This window comes from Aulonocara stuartgranti, assembly GCF_965226115.1.
Source record: "Aulonocara stuartgranti genome assembly, chromosome: 15".
In the NCBI taxonomy this organism is placed as follows: domain Eukaryota; kingdom Metazoa; phylum Chordata; class Actinopteri; order Cichliformes; family Cichlidae; genus Aulonocara; species Aulonocara stuartgranti.
The window spans coordinates 13,698,554-13,719,034 of NC_138951.1; the positions used below are offsets into that span (position 1 = coordinate 13,698,554).

General features: G+C 39.3%; 1 protein-coding gene and 1 long non-coding RNA gene across 2 annotated transcripts; both read right to left on the minus strand.

Annotated features, from left to right (window-relative positions):
- Positions 1-8,548: 8,548 nt before the first annotated feature.
- Positions 8,549-15,204, minus strand: LOC309690182. Its single transcript, XR_014271641.1, has 4 exons — positions 14,915-15,204; positions 9,755-9,868; positions 9,500-9,599; positions 8,549-8,752 (listed from the first exon to the last, which is right to left on the minus strand). It is a non-coding gene; the product is annotated as an uncharacterized lncRNA (long non-coding RNA).
- Positions 15,205-15,740: 536 nt separating this feature from the next.
- ripply2 (ripply transcriptional repressor 2) lies at positions 15,741-16,533 on the minus strand. The gene is made up of 3 exons (XM_082504317.1): positions 16,215-16,533; positions 16,053-16,123; positions 15,741-15,965 (listed from the first exon to the last, which is right to left on the minus strand). Exons 1-3 carry the CDS (start codon positions 16,332-16,334, stop codon positions 15,803-15,805), a joined length of 354 nt encoding a protein of 117 aa, XP_082360443.1. The 5' UTR covers positions 16,335-16,533; the 3' UTR covers positions 15,741-15,802.
- Between the last annotated feature and the right edge of the window lie 3,948 nt (positions 16,534-20,481).

The following is a 20,481-nucleotide window of genomic DNA, read 5'->3' on the forward strand; positions in this document are numbered from 1 at the left end:
GCATGGTGCGCTCGTTCAGCTTTGTGGGGTGATTAGTGCCTTCGACAGGCCTGACAGGTAAAAGACAAGCCCACTGAAGAGAGGGCAGCTTTTAAACAGACACTTAAACAGCTAGGAAAAATGACAGCAGTGAGGAACATGCATCAAAGTTTCCAGTCTGACACAATAAATTTGGGCGTGCATGTCATGTTGAATAAAGATAAGTTTAATTTACAAATGTAGGATGTGGAACACGGCGTGTTATTTTGTGACAGTGTTACAACTGTCCTTCATATGGTGATCAGAAATATTTCAAATTAAAATCTGTGCTTAAGGTTACCAGTAACGAAAGAAAGATGACGACAGCTACGTTTAAAAAGGCAGTGACACAACAGTTTTGCATTTTTTCTTAATTCTTTCTCTTCATTGTCTTTGCATGCACTTTTTCATTTAAAAGATTTTTGCGTCCCATTATGTCCTCTAAAAGCTCCTTTGCAATTTGTCACACAAAAGCCTCCTAAACTCTTAAGCAAACAGGAACTTTACCAAAGCTCCCCTCAGTGCAAGACTCTGACCAGATCTCCGTCTCGTATTTGAGCAAGAGACACGCGACAAAAGCAGCTAAGAAGAAATCAAACAAAGACACCTTAAATAGGATTTAAGGTGTTTAACCACATCTCTTTCACTCTGCCACTTTCTTTTCTGTCCTTTGGTACAAAATTGGTGGATAAAGAAGCGTGACAAAAGCGGCGCGCCTCACACAGCATCAGTGTGCAGCAGAGCACTCTGCTGATATCATCGTGGCTCAAGCTTTTAACAAGCACTCTGCAAATCAAAGAAATTATAAATGGGAGTGACAAGATTGGTGGCTATCATTCACTCAATTATATCAAATGGCCTGACACATGTTGATAAACACAGATAATTACTTGTGAAAAGGTTCGTCATTAACATTACATCATTACTTTCTGGCATTCTGGTGTTAAGTGTCTAACAAGATTAGCCTGCCAGGCACGTTTCTCCTCTCAGCTGAGTAGACAATGAACAACTTTACCAGCTGGCTGCTTTTTTTAATGTCTGTTATTTATGAACTCTCAAATTTGGCTTCATATTTAGGAATAGGAGGAGAAATTAAATGATTGCTGTCCAAACAAAATCATGTATATTTTAAGGGTGTTTTTTTCCCGTTTTCTTCTTGTGCACAAGAAAAAGATGAAAGTAATTTTGCTTTATGGGTTGTAAAAATGTATGTACTTTGCTTGCCTTTTTATTAGGTATAAATACCTAAAACCATTGAAAACTAATGCAGCACATAGATAATAAATCAGACCTGAATGATGGTTATGAGGCTTATTTTTTTGTTCAAACTGTTTTATGGAGGTCGCAGTTTGTGATGTTGCTGAACTATTCTCATTGTTTTGTTCATCAGATTTTTGTCAGCGAGGGTAACTTAAATAACAGAAATGCTTCTTTGTCTGATGCTATGTATATAGAATTTCAACAGCCCCACAAAACCACATCCTCCAAAGTAATCACAGTTGAATCCTCACCTCTGTAACACTGCAATCTTTATAAAGGTACAATTAATTATAGCCAGGATTGTAGCTGCATCACTTTAAACTGGGTGCACTTAATTAACTTGCAACTATTTTGGAAGCTTTCTGAGTTGGAGGAAAATTTAAAGTCACAAAGCTTTGATTCTTTTCTCCTTTTTTTTGTCTTAATTAAAAAAAAATATCGTGATGGAAGAAAAAATTATATACTGTGAAAATAAGAGTCATGACACATATGGAAAAAATAGCCTTGAATATAGTTTTGTTCTTTTTAGATTGCCCTCTCTTAGAAGCCTAGCAAATGGTCATGAATGCCATGAGGTGAATTGTGTGAACTATTTTGCAACATTTGCTGACAGCTTTCCTCCGCTATATTCAGAAGAAATACTTTCTCCAGTTTTCTCACGCAAAACCGTTCCCATAAAATCCATACTTTTTTTTTATTAAAGTGGCAAAGAGAAAAGAAAAAACAAAAAACAAAAACAATTAAGCAATAAGATTGCAGAGGTTGTGTAGTGCCTATTTTTCACAGCTATTATTATTCTCCCATTTCCCACATATGTTGCTGTAATGAACCCAGAAGCCCTGTCACTATGTTACAGCAGGAATCTGATGATGGCCTCTTCTAAGCAGCTATCACACACCATCTGGTAGTACTATTCTTCAGCTGTTTGAAGAATCAAGAAAATCAACCCATCATCTACCCCCACGCTACCCCCTGCACTCATCCACACAAATACACAACCGTGTGTACACTTGCGACATGCACCTGCACATATACACACGCATGCATAATTTCATCCACACACACTTCACTTTGAACGCACACTTTTCTCCTGACCGCCAGCGGGAGTGTGATGTCATTACAGCTCTCTAAGGCCTCTTACTAGCCAGTGCTCTATAATCACTCTGGTTATATATTAGTACAATGCATTGATTACCCCATAATCCAATCACTCGCCTGTTATTGATCTTTTATAGAGCACCCCCCAGACAATAAAGCTGAAGCCACAGACTGTGGGTCAATAGGCACACAGGGAGAAGAGTCTCCTTGCAGCTAATTGGCTTATGAAATAATACAAACATTTTGCTTTCCCTACACCAGCAGAAATCAATGCAGAGCAGAGCTGGTGCATTCAGATTCTTTTCTTTTCTTTTTCTTTTTACCAGGAATTGATGTCTCGGTTACACATTTCAAGCTTCGTGCACTTTAATCTTTTATTTTTAACTTTCTTTTTTTTTCTTTTGCCACTATTTTTCTATTTTACTGTCCTCCACTTTCTCTAAACCTAATGCTTCCTTTTTATTTCCCTGTAATTTGTCCTGCCAGTCCATCTTTCTTCCACTTGGTCTTCTCTCCTCTTTACCCCTACTCCCTCTATGTCCAGCCTTCAACTGATGTTGGATTGCCAGATAAGTTTCTTCTTACAGCAAGACCACATCTGACACCCAGCTGTGTGGTTCATGGGCTGCAGGAGCAGCTGCTGGTCATAAATCACCCGAGCTGGAGGAGCTTTGGCACTCCTTCTGTCAGCCGTGAAACAAAGACATAGAGGTAGCGGGGGGTCAGAGGTATCCAACCTGGGCAACAGCAAGAGACCCAATGCCACCTCTGTAGTGCTGCACAGAACAGTTCTAAATTATCAAACCACACTGTAAGACTGGGTGAAGTCATTTAGGAATATATGCAGTCAAGGTGCAAGAGGATATAAATGCAAAGTCAAAAAGTATGCTGTAATATGGTATGCAAGCAATTATGGTTAAAGAGGCAGTGCAGCCTGCGAGCTGTGAGGTCAGACAACAGACAACCCCTTGCTGAGTTACTGTAGCAGAAGAAATGCAAATAAATTCGATCAGAAAGTGAAGTTCTTTAAGGAAAGACCTGCCAAGCATAAACACAGTAAAAAGCAATAATATAATATTTTGCTCTAAATTAGGAATAAAGCACTGATTGTGCGCAAAAATTAAGTTTAGTGAGCAATTTCATAAAAAAAATATCTAACATGGATGTATGCCTTTTTTAAGTAATTAAAAAAAAGTGTTTTTATACACTAATTTGCACCATTTCTGTAAAATATACAATAAAATGTATTTATCTATAATAACAAAAAACACCAAAACCAGGCAACAGGTAATATGCAATATAATGCATCAAGATGCTCGGGCATTCTGTCATACTTTCAAATTCTCAACTTTAATCAATCAATACCATCCCTGCTGAGAGCCATTATTTGGTTTCCTGCCATGTTTTTGGTTTGACTGGATCTACAAAGGGGTCTCGAACCTGCAGCTTGTTCCCCATCTCCAGTGGCTTCCTGTGGCTTTGACATAAAAACTACATGAATATCATCACGAAACTGAACAATGTTTATATGTTTAAAAATTACATTTTTGTTTATAACGTCTATGATTCATTGGATCCAACCAATTCAAAAGCACACCAAAAGTTTTATAAAAGGAAAGAGTTTCAGCACCAGAATTACTCAGTTGGTAGGGCCTTTGAGATGACTATGCATGCACATGTAAGCAGAATTGGTCTGCATGTAGTTCAGACAATGAGTTTGTGCTACCTGAGTTTACAGAGGTCTATTTTTTTTAGGTTTTCCTGTTACTTTAATAAATATTTTAAGCCTGTATTTAAATGTAAATTAAGCCCCTATTATTGGAAAAAAAAAAAAAAAAAAAAAACCTGTCTAAAAAATGTCAGTACTGGTAATTTTGCTGTCGTGTGAAGCCAAAACTTTGTTGGGTGCCAAAAATGTTTATATGCAGGAAAAACCCTGCACATGGGAATAGATAATAGATATTTAATTCCTTGTTTTATCATTAAAAATAGCAACAACAAAAAAAGATTTTGCTTCTATAAACTTATAAATGCAACAGAAACCTGGTATTATTGTAATAAACATGTAAAGTTAAATTGCCAAATAGTCATAAGCAGCTCACAGTGAAGGAAACTAGGTTAAAAGATTTCAATATTTTGGCTCATGGTAGGCTCATTTATATTTAACAGGCCGTGTTACCTTAACTGTTAGACTTAAATATGTTGTGCAGCTCCAGTACATAGAGACTTTTTTAAAACCTCAAAAATGGGTGTTTTGATGGAGCGTGGCCCCCAGCCCCGCTCGATAAGAGTCAGACTGTAATGAGTAACAGTTCTGTCTGCTCTTGTTTGGTGAATTAACATGCTTAGACGTGCATGTCTGTTCACATGTATGATAAAATATTTTAATTATTAAACCCCTGGTTGGGAAACGAATGCATGAGCTTATTATCATGGGTGAATATCTTATCCAGATATTAAGGGAAATTGCTAAATTAACACAAGAAGTTTTGAGTTGGGGTGGGGAGGAGGGACTGCATTTACTTTGTTTTTTTAAGCAGACATGCACACTGCAGTGGGCAGTGCATGCCCTAGCTTAACCTTTTAGCCACGGTCCCTTAATAATGTTGTTCAAAACTGAGAACGAAAAATATTTGGAAACAGAATGAACACTTATTTTGTCTGTATGTATTCTGTAGTCAGCAGAATTATGCTAGGTTTTTTTTAACCTCTTACAGTTGCTTCTCAATCAGAATATGAAAATGTCTTGTGACTTGTTTGAACCCAATGAGCAATAACCTCTGAAAAAAAATGCAAATGACAAATGCAACACATGCATCTGTGTAAGAAAATAAATCTGTTTTCAGATCCAATCCCTGCACAGTACACTAAACTGTTGAAGTGTGGAGATTGTGCAGATTGCACAGAACTGTAATTCAAGACCCCCTTCAAAGTCACCTCTCAGTGTTTATACTTCAGCCCACACAAGGCTGCATACTTTTGCAGATTTCTGTATAATAAATTGAGTGTTATTTTACAAGACACCAAATCTCCTACAAGATAAAGAAAGAAAAAAAAAAACGAGAACAACAAGCATGACGGCTTGGAGAGAGGATTGGCCATAGACACGAGACACTAGGGAGAGGAGTGGGAGGAGAGTTGTGTTTTCTTTTTAGATCTATATGTGTCTAAAATCATGTTCTTTATGTTGCTGCTCACAAACATGACATACGACACAAACACCACAAAGACAAAGCCTCTAAGAAAAACACGGAAAGTGTCAGTTTCCAGCTTTTTCATTTCCTTGAGCAGAAATATAATTGCCAATGAGGAAATAGCAGTAGGTAGGATGTCAGCGGAGAGGAAAGGGCACAGGGAAAAGAGAGCAGATTATAAAAAGGTATAGAGGGGAAAGGATGACAAAAGGGAGAAGGAAAGGAGAGGACTTCTTTGCCCTTTGGTGTGCAGCAAAGGCAGATCGATAACACCGTAATGAGCGTGGTATTAGCTGGGGTGCAGAGGGACTGAAGCAGAATGGAGGGAAGGTGGAGGGGGAAGGGGGAAGCCAGGATCTGATTCCCAACAGCAAACAACACCAGTGCTGTAGACACCAGAACCAACACCTGAGAACACCTATTAAAGCCAGATGACCCTCTGCTCAGCTAATGATGAATCCACCCTCGTACAAAGTCCTCACACACACATACCCACGCTCACATGTACACACTCACATGGGTTTAGTACCCGTCACAGAGTTGTTCCGACTCTGCCAAGCTGCTACTAAAGCCAAACACATCACCCAAAGAGGGCTAACAGAGAAAAACCAAGCCTAATCCTTACTAAGAAAAGGACTACACTCAACATCACCTCTCCTTTTTGGTACAGATTACCCAACAATGGCTTCTGCCACTCTCTTAAATCCACTACACATTGGCAATTTGTATTAGAAAGCAGGGAGACACAGGGATTGTCTTTGGTTGGTTGAAAAAGAGAGAGGAGGACCAGCAGAGAGAAGTGGGGGATAACCATCAGGTATACTCAAAGCCAATCTGTTGCCTCATCAATAGGCTCCTTATGCTACGAGTGCCATGTGCAGGGCACACAGCTCTGCTAGCCCCCAGATTCGGCTGTCCGACTAGCCATCGAGGCAGGCAGAAGCCATGGGATGCAGATAGATGGCCACGGCTGGGTCCTCTCAATGGAAGGATCAAAGCGGGAATCAAAGAATGGGCCCCCTTCTTTGTGCTCGTGTGGATCCCAAAACAAACGCATCCTCCTTTCTGTTGGAAGCTGCATAGAACAGACTGTCTGCAGGAACAGATGGTAACAGAGGACTACTACTGGGAGACACCTCTGCAAGTGCTTAATTCAACACATCTCTATGTCTCATTTATAGACAACAATCATGTGAAATCACTTCTAATCCAACATATACTAGACCATAATAATACACTATATGGTATTTAGTTATCCAGCAATTAATTTATCAACAAATTGTTTTTAAAAAAAGCCTAATATAACTTATTTTGCCACAAATTAGTTTTTTGTCCAAAACCATGGAATACGATGCAGTGAGTGATCTTGCATACACAGTATCTGCAAATTCATGATTGAAAACAGCTTTCAGCAAAGCCTATATACACATACACACCTCCACATTTTATTTATAGGCACCTTTTAAGGCACTGAAAAAATCAAAATCAGTCTGACTAGACTAGAGAACTAAATTTGTATTGATCACCAAGTGAAAACAGTCTAACAAATCCACTTATCTTGTTTGAGGAAATAAAACTAATTTTTAAACTTTAATATCATTAGTAGGGAGGAAACTGAGATAGTGTCACACACAGAGTGACACTGTGTGCTACAGTGAGATAGTCCTCACTGTAACAAAAAGTAAAATCCTACTGCCAGACTCAAAATTTTGAACGTCAGTTTACTTATAAAACAGAACTTTCTTTATATTCAAAAGAAGTTTGGGTTTTAAATAGCCTAGGTTACTAAATAGCCTTCACTGGAACTTCTGCCAGCACCATAAAAGATTCCAGTGGCTGACATTGTGCTGGTGTGAAGGAAGAACTCAGATAGGTATATCATCAGATGTATAACCCTTTTTTAATATAATCCAACTGTCTGAACAATCTGTCACTGAAAGCACTTGGGCTGTTACACTCATTCTAAAAAAGAAAATTGCCTTGCTAGAATTTAGATGTTTTTGTTTAGTGTAAAACAATCAAAATTGTCAATTTTGTTTTATTATTATTATTTCCTCTTGTCGTGAAGAGTCACAGTCTCATTCACAGCCAGTGAGTAGAGAGATTTTCTCAAGCCCATCAGAAGCAGGGCTTCCAGTAGATATAACCCATGCTATGGTAATCACATGCTAATCACAGTTAACACCAGCACAGGGTCCTATACTCTAGATTAATGCATCCGTGGCATATTCACGTTTCCATTAGCATAAATCAGGTTCACCCTGCCTTTGTAATTAGTGTTTTCGTGTGAATGATAATAGGATATGGTGATTAGGTCAGGGTACTAGAATGGAAATGACTTGTCAGCTAAGTCGGCCTCAAACAGTTCCGCACATGATGGACTATCAATATGTGCTTCCTCAAGAAGCAATTAATGATCTAGAAAGATAATTGAAGTTTGACAGTAAGATGTGGAAAGCAAAAGGAGACCATTAATCAAATTTCGGCAATAGTTGTCATCGCAGAGTTTTGATTGACACTTTTTTCTGACACCTTGCATTAAAGGACAACTTCAGTCCTACAAACCGGATCCCTTCAGAAAATGTTTTCCAGGCTGCAGGACACCTTTTAGGATCAAAACATGGGAATGGTTTGTGGACCCCCATTCTTCTCCCCAATTATGTGCATGAAAATTCAAAAGGCCTGACCTACTAAAGCATAAGTACAAACTACAACCAGTTTCACCTCTGTTCCTCTGCAATCAACATGCAGTAAAAACCTTTTTTGTACAGCCTGGAATCACCATTTCATCTTTTTCATAGGAAGCAGTGTGGGCGGGGTGGGGGGGGGGGGGGGGGGTGTATGTATGAGCAAATACATGCGCTTGGGAACATGCGGACTCAAGATAAGATCAGTGTGTTACCCATGTGTGTAAATTTAAGAGACAGACATGAGGACAGATATATGTGCGTGTGTGTCAGTGCAATGCACACCTGTGCGCTTTGATGAAATTCACAATACAAGCAGGACAAGCACCAATGACTGGCCAGAAGTGCAGTACACTTTGTTGGGTATTGTATCCCTCGGGAAACCCCTTCCTCTCCTGACATCCATGACATGGAGCATTCCTCTCAGGCTGGTGACCCCACATGACGGACGAGAACCTCCATGCCTATAACCAACTGATGAGATCTGCTGCAGCCCTAAGAGAGTGAAAGGTAGAGGTTGTGATCAGGAATGTGGAAAAAAAAATCAATCTGTTAGGTTTACAGTAGATCACGGCAGCAAGGAGAAAGGAATACATGGCATGTAATCAAAAAATGAAAATCACTCTGATTTTAAATCTTGATTTAACAGGACTGGTCACTCTTTGTGTAGCTACCTGACACCCCTGTTTTCATAGTAATTTATGAGCCTTGACCTGTGAATCTGAACACCCAGCTCTGGCCTCCAAAAACCCATCTTCTTTATGGGTATCATAACCCCTCTTTGAACTGTTTGCTTGGAATCACAGCTTTCACAAAGTCTTAAATGTGAAAACCGATAGTCATGACGAAACTTTTGGTTTCCCTCTCTTTTTTTTCTGGTGAGGGTTACGGTTAGGATAAAGGTAAAGGTGGGGTTACTTTTCAGCCTTTTCTGGGAACATTACAGCTTGCCCATACAGTTTTAGCCACAGTGCAAACACCACTAACACAAGGGTATACAGAACGTCTGTGCAGCATAGCCTTTTATACATCCAGTTAGCCCACATTTACCTGGAGGACTCTGTATCACAGTGCAGCTCTTGTCATGGTAGAGGAATAGCTGAATGAGAGATTCTCAAACAGGGGCAGTAATTTGCAGAGTGTGTTTCTAAGTTATTCTAGCTCCCTGCAGCTCAGCAGTGGCTGACCCCTCTCCCCTTCTGTCTGCTAAGAGGCCTACAGGGAGGAATCAGCCCAAATTACCTTTATTGATCCAGAGAGACAGGTGAATACCAAGCAGGTCTCTTTTCCCTTCACTTGTCTTATCTCTCATCCAGCATTTTCATCTCCCCATCCCCCCTCCCTGCCTGCAAGAAGACAAAATTTAAAAAAAAAAAAAGAGAGAGAGAGAGAGAAACAGGGAGCGTTTATGTGAGAGGGAGTGTTCTAACCAGCACATGCTACTGTATCAGCCACAGCAGTGATTTACTGGTCGCATTCGTGTTGCTGTGATTAAACCTGCCTTCTCTCTCCTCGTTCATCTTTCACAAGCTACCGAGTGAACGGGAACGGCGAGCGCCTGTTTTTCTGCCTCCAATCTGCCGTTGTCCTTTCGCCCCAGCATACAAATCACTGTAGCGGTGGAAAAGATACTCCATTAGGTCCAACTCTGAGTTAAATCAATGCGTGACTTATCAAATGAAATAGGGGATTATGAGGTAATCACCTGACAAACGTTACTGAAATTGTAATTATCTCCACTGCACACATCTCAGAGACGGAAGACCAAACTAACTATTTAAGAGGAGGGTGGGATAACAGGGTACAGAAAAGCACAACTGCCTTTTCTCTTAGATAGCAGTGTGAGCCAGCATGTTCGTGGAGCGAGAAGAACCAGAGCAACTCTTTGGTTTATTTCACTCAGCAGAGATATATGTAGCTACTAAGGGGTTCACTTCATTGACAGATCTATGCTTTAGCTTGTGGAAAACTGCTGCCCAGTCTGTTTGTTTCTCCTGCTTCATGACACGCGTGTCCTCTTTACATCATTTTTTTAAGGAAAACTGCTGTTATTAGTTTATTGTTGCTTTACTTTGAAAATTGGAGTTATAGAAATGTCTTTTTTTATTCCACTGTGAGTAGAAATCAGTTATTTACCTTTGCCGGCTAAAGCAGAAACCCCTGACAATGTATCCATATATTTTATCTCAGCAGCAGGAAATAGAAGATATTCAGTATTTCCAGAAATTAAACTTCCAGAATGATATAATGATCTATTCCAGTGTATAAACAATTTATATCATTACATTTCTTAATAGGTGCAGATTCTGCATCATAAATGACATGTTAAGTATTTTCCTATGCATTCATCTGTACAGTGATGTACAAAGAAACATCACAGGAGGGACGTTCTGTAAAACTCTGTTTTTATATACATATAGAGTTTGAATTTTACTCCATCATATAACTGAAATTCACTGATTACTTCTCAAGTACAACACAGCCCCCAAGTGGATGTACTGAACTATTACACTGCAGTGCTGCAAACCAGGGGAAGACTCACTTTTGGCTCTCTTGCCCCATCTTTTGGTCAAAAACCCACATTGAGCTTTGTAGCTTTCTAAATGCATTGCATTTATATAGCGCTTTTCGAGATCCTCAAAGCGCTTTATAGTTCCACTCTTCATTCACTCTCACATTCACACACTGGTGGAGGCAAGCTACAGTTGTAGCTACAGCTGCCCTGGGGCAGACTGACAGAAGCGAGGCTGCCATATCGCGCCATCGGCCCCACTGGCCATCACCAGTAGGCGGTAGGTGAAGTGTCTCGCCCAAGGACACAACGACCGAGACTGTCCGAGCTGGGGCTTTCAATTACAAGACGAACTGCCAACTCTTGAGCCATGATCGCCCCAACTAGATTGAAAACTCCATTAGGATATGTGCAGCCTATCTACATTATTAAGGGTTGCATTGCATTCAGTCCCCTAAAAATGAAATGAAATGTTCATTAGAGTTTTTACCAATTTTATGCACACAAATAATGAAACACAATTCTCTAAAGGTTCTGTGTAATCTGCAAAAGTTTCTCTATAGTGTAGTGGTTTACAATTTGCCTAGCACAGGAAAGCTCCCTGGTTTGATCCCAGGAAGTGACACAAACCAAGACATTCACAGCTACCTGCTAAGGTGACACATTAAGAATCAGCAAGCAGCTAAAAGTAGCTTCTTCATGTATCATCTGAGTGATGATATTGAAAATCCCATCAAATAAACACGACTTCAAGAACGGTCTGCATTGGTTGCATTATTTCACACACTTTGTTCACCTCGAAACACTGACCTTCAAAATGCAATAACATGATTACCAATTAGTCTCAGTCATGTTGCACCTGTTCAAACATATTTGGAAGAACAATTTAATCATGTGTCAGAGCATAAAAGAGGCCTCAAGTGACTTATACAAGTGTTAGACAAGAAGATGTAGCAGCAACAACACAGAGGAAGAGGAAGGCAATTAGCATTTGTGTGTGTGTGTGGGGGGGGGGGTGATTACTGTAAGCATACTACTACACATCATATGACAGTATTAAATATTTATTTTGTTGTAGTTCTGTATATATGCACTTACTGTACTGTTTCCTAATGTGTTTATATTACACAGATATAATTATTGACTTTTGCTACATTTTTTACTATGTAAAACAAGTAAAACTTTGGATGGATGGCTGGATGGATAGATAGAACAGCAATTTGGCAATTTAATCAAAACATTTTCTGCTTTTTTTGTAAAACGGTAAAGCTGAAATTTAAGCATAACGATAATAATTATAATTTTCATTAAAGAGCATGTCCATACTTGTGGATTAACCATTACAGAAACATAAAAAATGTTAAACATAAAAAAGAAACATAAAAATGACAGAGATGTGTGAAGGTTTGAGCATTCAACACTTTCAGATTGTGCTTTAAATTTTTTGAGAAACTGAGCCAGAGTTTTTGGAAATGTGTTTGAACAATTTCTTTATCTAAAACATATACATCATCCCTACCTAACATTCTCCAACTTAAACATTGAGAAGAAAAACTGTGCTAGAATTTACCATGTGAAATTCATACCTTAATTCATATACATCACATTTTCTATTCCACACCAGTGGTGCTTCTTGTCTACAAATCTGCCAAAGACAATCTTGTGCATATTCAGGAGCACACAGCTCCCTTTTTGTATAACTGGCTTAACTGTCTTCGAGCAACAGAACAAACAAGAGAACTATCGAAACAACAGATACGAACCAAAATGACCAAAATGCATCTCTAACTGCAACCCCTCTGTTCTCACAGCCCAACAAAGGTGTGCCTGTGGGAAGCTGGTTGATTAAGATCAGTCCCAACTTGGCCGAGTCACACTTCATCACCTCATTAGGTGTCTACAATCACACCACCAGTGCAGTCAGAGTTCACAGGGGCATGCCTCCACTTAAGCTCACCAGATGAACTAAAACAAACAACAATATTCCATTAGAAACTCCCAAAATTATTATCCATTGATATTTATACATTGATATTTGAACAGTAATGAATACTGAAGATTGATTAACACCAACTTGTGACTTCATATAAGACAAACATGAACTGATTTGAATATAACCATAATCTCCACTGCACTGGGGGTAAAAGTGATATCCATCGCTCCATATTTATGTGTTTCATTGTCACTGGTTGCATCTGTTTGTAACCAAGGTGCATGACAGTTGTGACATGTGGCTACTTGAGACTGAATATTACTGTCTTAGGTTTGTATTCTTTACACTCAAGTTCACACCAGCACATGCAAAAGCAGCATGTGTCTGATAAAACAAACTTTACAAAGCTGAGTTAGGTTTTGGGCAATGTTCAGCATTCAAAGTCTCAATGGTAAATAACAGTTTACTTTTTATTATCATATTTGCAGCTGCATTATCCAAGCATTCAGCTGGCTATCATTTCACGAGGACACACATCTTTCCCTTGTTTTATGTTTATTCCTGGACGTGAGCAGATTTCACACCAAAGTAAGTGACACTCCAGTAGCTTTAACACCCACGCATGCCTGGGAAAGTCCCAAAGCTCCTACAGTTGCAGACAATTACTTCAGCAATTCATCAAAATCTATGATCTCAGTTGAATATTTAGACATTAAAATGAATTTTGATGCTCAGGACTCAGATTGTGATCACTTGCTCTAGAAAGTCATTGTTTTACCTTTTGTGATGGTTTATTGAACCAACAACACCATAGTTTTTTTCTTTATTAATCAGAGGCCTGTACTACTATTAAAGTATCAGCGAACAAGTATTTTGCAAATTATTAAACATTCCTACGTTGAAGTCTGTCTATGATATGTCACATGTGCTGGGGTGATGCATCGCCCCCAGTGCAGTTAAGAGCCCAAAATTTGTCTCACCACAAAGGCGTGCAAACTTTGCACTCTTCAGAACACCTACAGATGATCTAAAAAGTTCCCATGGCACGGTTTAAAAGGTCAACACTGGTGTGACTTGAAAAGTTCAACAGTTCAAATGTGCAGATATGTTGTTGAGGCTTTAGCAACCCATACTAGACTACTCATAGTACTTGCATCATATCCAAAGTAGAGCAAGCTCATGAAACAGAACTTTAACATGACAAGTGTCACTTTAATTGCTATATCGCATGATTGCTGGCTGATGTAACTATTTGGACATGTCATATGTTTTGTGGTCCAAAACCCAAGACTCTGTTGGGATTTACTACAATTACAAGCAGTAGAACTTATCTTATTCATAGCCTTTTCCTTTTTTGTTTTCTTTAGGTCACGAGCAGTTGTCCAAGCATTTCACTACATATCGTACTGTGTATGACTGTGTACGTGACAAATAAAATTTGAATTTGATTTAAATTTGAGTAGTCACAACCTGATACCATAACTTTAAAATAATAAACTCATTCACTTCTGCATTCCAGTAAGGACACATTGTTATTATAAACATCATCAGAGGAATTTTAGAAGAAAGGTTGAGATGTCACTCTCTAAACAGGCAACTGATATGGCTCTAAGTTCACAGGCTTTTATCCTTAGATCGCTATTAATTCATGTTGGTTTACTGGGTGATATATGTTATATAACCAGAAAAAAACACAAGATACTATACATATGTATAGAATGATGGTGCATTATATGGGCACCAATAATGCACCAATAGCAGGCGGAATAATGGACCAGTAAAGGTTTGCAATGAGTTAATCTAGCTCTTGTTAACACACTCTACATCAGTGTTGTTTCTGTGCCTACACTTGCTATGATTTTAAAGCAAGCGTAGGCACAAGCATAAGAACTGGAACATACATTCAGTCAAACCAATTCAGTCACTAGTTGGTTTTCAACAGTTTAAACAATCAAGATCATGGGGGTTAGCTCTAGCTAAGAAAATACAACTAGTCCATGAATGCTTTTGTTGTAAAGTAGGGGTCCATAAGGATAGAGGTTGGGAAACATTGAGCAGATGAAACACAGTGGTTCTCTATTGCAAGGTTTGTTATCACATGAGCCTGTTAGCACCTCCCCCTTTCACCCCAAATCCTGCTTGACTGAGTCAAACTAAGAGCCTAATTTTAAAAAAATGCAAACCTAATGTTAACAGTTTTTTGTTTCCTCGCCTCGTGCCTGTCAGATTCGACCTCCTGCTTCATGCTTGCTCCCCAAATATGCGGTGTCATCCCAAGGAGGACGTGTGACTTTATGGGTTAGGTCTGATGCACTTCAGCGCACAAGTTGGTAGAAGTCCTTTGATGGCCCACATAAAATACAGATTCTCTGCTAATGTTATCAGTACATTTTCTTCTTCTAAAATGTTTCACCTCCGTTTGTCTCAGCCAAACTTTATGGTCTCTGGTGACAGGGGTTTGCGCCCTCCACCTGTCCCACAGTTTCCGCGCTTCACGCGACACTGCACAGGAAATGGTGCGTTTAACACCCTGCACTTATCCGTGGGAAAAGGGATGTTCAGTGGAAAGAAAGCGGTTATAGCCAGTAAAGTGAATGCAAATATGGAAAGAAAAAGCTCTGCTACAACGTCTAATTAAGGGATCTGCATACATTTAGAGTGACTTGTAGGATATATTCATGTGAGGTTTTAGATGTTTCAGTGCCATAAATAAATACAGTAAGTAAGAAAGGCCCAAACAAGTTCTGCACTTGCATAAAATCAACCTGATATCTTTCGAATGGAAAATGTCACAGTCTACTGGAGAAGTTCTCATTTTCCCTTGAACACTTCAGTCAATCAATGCAGCGCTGAATGCTTAATTTGTGTGTGAGGGTGCAGTTATTATTTAAAAAGCAAATAAACTCCAGATAACGAAATTTATTTCCTGCATTTTATTATAAAATACAAAGGAGGTAGAAATGTGAAAGGAATAACTTAAGCTTGGTAACTGGTATTTGAACTATTTACATATAATTACAGGAATAAATTAAAAGATATATATATATAAATATTGTCCAATATGACAGCATGCAACATTCTTCAAAGTTCACGAAGACATTTAGTTCCGCTCCTTTTCAACCTCCTCCTCGTCATCATCGTTGTCTTCGTCGCTGCTGGAGTCTTCGTAGGTGCAGATTGCTGCTTGGACTGGATAGTTGCGAAGGAGTATTTCTGCGTCCCGGTACAGATAATCAAAGCATCTCGATTTTGGCCAGTACAACCTTAGAACAAAAAGCAATTGATGTTTTTATATTTGTAGACTTTACTCTTTTATTCAACGATGCCTTAATTAATAAAGCTCCACTTACTTGACTGGATGGATCACTTGAGGTGTTTTCGGATCTTTTGCGCCACTGAGGTCTCCATGGTTTGAAAGATTCTAAAAACAAAGAGATTTCTTTAGTCTTTCTGTCAAGTAAGCAGTGCGTGTTTGGATTTCAAAAATACAAACTTGAACGTGCAAAACTTACCTTGTGTCGGACATTGTTATCCTCATTTCGAAACCATGGCCTCCACAACTCGGACTGCTGGCTCGAATTGCCTCCGTTAGAAACAGACGATAGCCCACTCTTGTTAGCGCAGGTCTCCATGGCTCCTTGTGGTGGTCAGCTCTTCATAAAGTGTTGTGAGGATGTGGGGAAGCTGACAGGAACCGTCTTTTTATCAGGCCCTGGAAACCCGTGCCAAATTGCGTTTTGACGCGTCCCCAAGTGTTTCCATGCGCCACGGTGATAAGGTGCGAAGTCACACTTCAACAAACTACGGTCATTTGGTCACCTTCTGGTTTAATTTTGCATTAAGATTTTTTTAAACTGCCTGATAGTAATCTATTTAAAACTGTATCAGTAATGGTCAATTTCTAGCTATTTATTAATACAACTGCTTGCACAGTTGTATTATGTATGCAGATTGCAAAGTCTGCATGTGTTTTGTACTGTCAATATTGTGACAGGTTTTGTGTGTGTGTTGCTTTTTTTTAATGATTATCCGTAAACGTAATTTAAAATTCAAGCACCTATTTTAATCAGCTTAACTTTTGTGAGAGAGAAAAGGCTGAACTCTTGATCCCTTTCTTTATCTCTGTCTGTCTGTGTAGCCATTTGGGTGTAAGGTGTGAAGAAACACGTGCCCTAATGTCTTTGTGTGCTCAGTGAGAAATGGAAGGAGGCTCGTGTGCGTCTGTGGGAGGGGCGGTGAGGCAGTTACACGCGCCAGCCTTTGTTGAAAACAACGCTGCAGCAGATGCAGAGCTGGAAGGCATCCACTCTTAAATGGAAACCCTTATAATAAAGTGTTGTGCAACTTTTGGAAAAGCCTTTATTTTTCAACTTCTTGTTGCCTAATTATAGATTTTCAAAGTTGCTAAGGCACATTCTTATGCATAATCTCCATCCTTTTGTCAGACCTGAAAGCCCAGTTTTACTATTGTGAAACCTCTGATTTTTTCTGGACAAAATCCAAAATAATAACACTCTATACACTATTTTAAAAAAGCAAAAACAAAAACAAAAAAACACCTGAAAACACAGTGTTCGGGACATCATAACACAACAGCAGTAAACACAAGAAGTTTCAAGATTCACATTCAAGACTATGATGGTCTAATCTGCTGAGTCCGGGTTGTCAACTGTGTCCAGCTCCCATCTTTCACATAACAAAAAGAAACAGAAGAAAGCATACAGTCGAGATCCATTAATGCTTTATATGCAGACATATAATTACACATACAGTAATTTACAGTCCTTTGGTCAGATTCACATATAAAATGAGAAAGGCAGGCACCTTAATGAGTAAATCACAGTATGACATATACAGATAGGCTCTGTATATGTTGCAGAAAGACAGTTTTTGGAGTTTTGGCTCATACACCCCCACAGAGGATTTTAAATGAGACAATCAGCATATGGTTAAAGTGCAAGCTTTCAGCATTAATTTAATTGAAAAGAGCCCTGTGCACATCATATTTCATCCTGTAACTTCTATTAGTGCTCACATTATAAATAAACACTAGTGTTATTTATACCTGTTATACTGGCAGTCTTACATGTCATAACATTACATCCACCATGTTTTAAAAATAGTGTGGAATGTTTCAGATCATGAGCTATTTTTTTATGAATTGTTTTAGATGAGGACTTATCTTGTTTTTGAGTGTAACCAGTGGCTTGCACCTTGGTCTAAACTGACTGTATTTCCATTCATTTCTTATTTATAAACCTTAACACTGATACACCTACCTCTATCACCGAAAATATGTATGTATTTAAACAAAATAAGACTTTGAAATCCATGATAATCTCTTTTAATTGATTGATCGACTGGAAGTCCCGTCCATCGCTTTAATGATTCTGAAGGTGCTGGAGGGGCCAGCAGATTTTGGGGGTTGTCACCCCTGCAGTGGTCTTTCAGGTCCTTCGGTGTTCCTGAACTAGCCAATGCAGACATTTTTTGAAAGAATGTACCAGACTGTTGATTTGGCCACTCCTGAAGTTTTTGCTATCTATCTAATAGATTTTCTTGTTTTTACAGCCTAATGATGCTCTGCACTTGTACTAAAACCAGTGCAGTGCACTACCACTGACATCTCCTTAGGCCTCATATGTCAAATTACAGTGAAAAGCTCTAAAATACAAATTCAGCTCTGTGAATCATTGTCAGCTACTCTTGTTGTTCCTCATCTTTCTTGTCTTCCTCCACTGTTGGTCTTAACCTTCGGCTAACCCTTGTTGGCTGTGCACTCTGAACAGGCATGCAGTGTGTTTGTTAAATTAGATCATTAGTAACAATTGCAAACAATTCTGAATTGCTGTCCTTAAGGAATGACATCTGTGCTGTAGCTGATTAACTTCTGCTTAGCTTTATGTATCACAAGTAAATTGCTGTGAAAAATGTGTTTTAGTAAGAGCGAATATAATTAGAGCCTTGCAAATGAGATTTGCTAATTGTGTCTAACCATGTAAGCTGTTTGAGTTTTTGTGGGGGGGGGGGAATGAGATGAAATTGCCTTAGGATGGTGAGAATTTGTTTCAGAGATAGGGAGTTAGTGCTTTAGAAAAGACTGCCTCATCTGGAGAGTGCCTCCCCGCAGTGAACCAGCAGGGGGAAGTGTGGGGCTAGATGCTAAAATCATAATGAGAACACTCTAAAAGATGATGAATCTGAAAAAACTTACAATGCTCTATTGTGTGAATGAGAACAGACTGGACTCCACGCAGGCACTAAGTGTGCTTATTGATATCAATCAATCATGCCTGCCAAAGGGTGCTGCTCTTTTTCTAAGCATCACTTGGTGAGACATGTACTGTGAGGATGTCTATGCTTACAGGTGAGCCATGTATGACCAGCATAACATTTCTTTGCCTACTAGCCGCATAGACATCACAACACAACCCTGCAGTCAGAGCTTGGTGCTAATAAGGTCCGCACAGATCCCCCCCCCCCCCCCCCCCCCTCTCTCTCTCTTCCCCTCTCTCTCTCTCAGTCTGTTTTTCAGCTCTGAAGCTAATTGGACACTATGCTCTGCGCTGTTAGGCCCTTTTGTGTTTTGACGTCACTCTTTTGCTATGCTTTCAGGATAACAGAAAACTACCTTAGATGGATACATTTTATGTTCTTGCTATACAAACAGATTAATGCAATGTGTAAAAAAAAAAAATCAGCAAACAACTCAGCAAAACTGGGTCATATGTGTGTGCACACATTCTTTTCCTTATTTGTCATCATAAAGATACTCCTTGCATTTTGTGCAAGTTTTGTACCAGCAGGACTTCAAAATACAGATGGTAGTTTCTGACAAACAGTGTAAATAACATCAAAAGAGTGATTCAAGAAAGAATACGAAAGAGCAGCAATAGAAATGTGAGATCTTAGTAAAAAATTCCCTCCAAAAGATCACAGAGAATTTCTTTCAGACCTGTTACTTTTTTATACCTTTCTCTTTCAACATACTTTGTTCTCAGTCTCTTTTTCTCAGTCTTTTTCACACTCATTCACCCACCCTGCATAATGGCAACCACTGGAGGCAGGCGTTAAAACACAACTACAGTATGGATGCCATTTCTTAAACACAGCCACTCAAAACTGCTCATACGTATTTCTGCTAATCTTATTAAAATGTTACATGCCAGGGGAGAATGAGCTGAATGACAATACCAGCAAGTGATTGAGTTTTGTGGCTGTAATTTGAAAACTGGATATTGTGTTTTGATTTTTGAGAAAAGGATGGAATGTTTCGAGAAATGATTCCATTATGTGCTTCTCCAAGTTAAAGCTAAGACAGCAGGTAACCCCTGCAGGAACTGATTCTGTTATCTGATGCATTTAGTAGTCATTACTCACTTTAAAAGGCTGATTACCGCCACATAGGCTCCTAGCTGTCACTCTTCCAGCTGTGAATGACGAAGAGGTGGCTGGATTTGTGGTGACAGTTCAGATTCTGCAGCTGTGGTCCACTCTGTGCTGATACAGATAAGTTGTTATTGGCGTACAGTAGCTTCAATACATCCCCTTGCCATAATCACAATTGAACACACAGTAGCTGCATGTATTCCATTTACACCAATTACAAACCAGCATGTCGCAGTCATAATCATAAAGCGCCAACCATGAGCACAGCTGCAGTCATGGACAGCTCCATGAGCCCACATCTACAGTCATAGCCACAAAGACGGTGTCAGAGCTGCAGTCAGCGAGAGTGCTTTTTTTCTAAGTCTTTGCCTGAGCATGCAGCCACAGCTA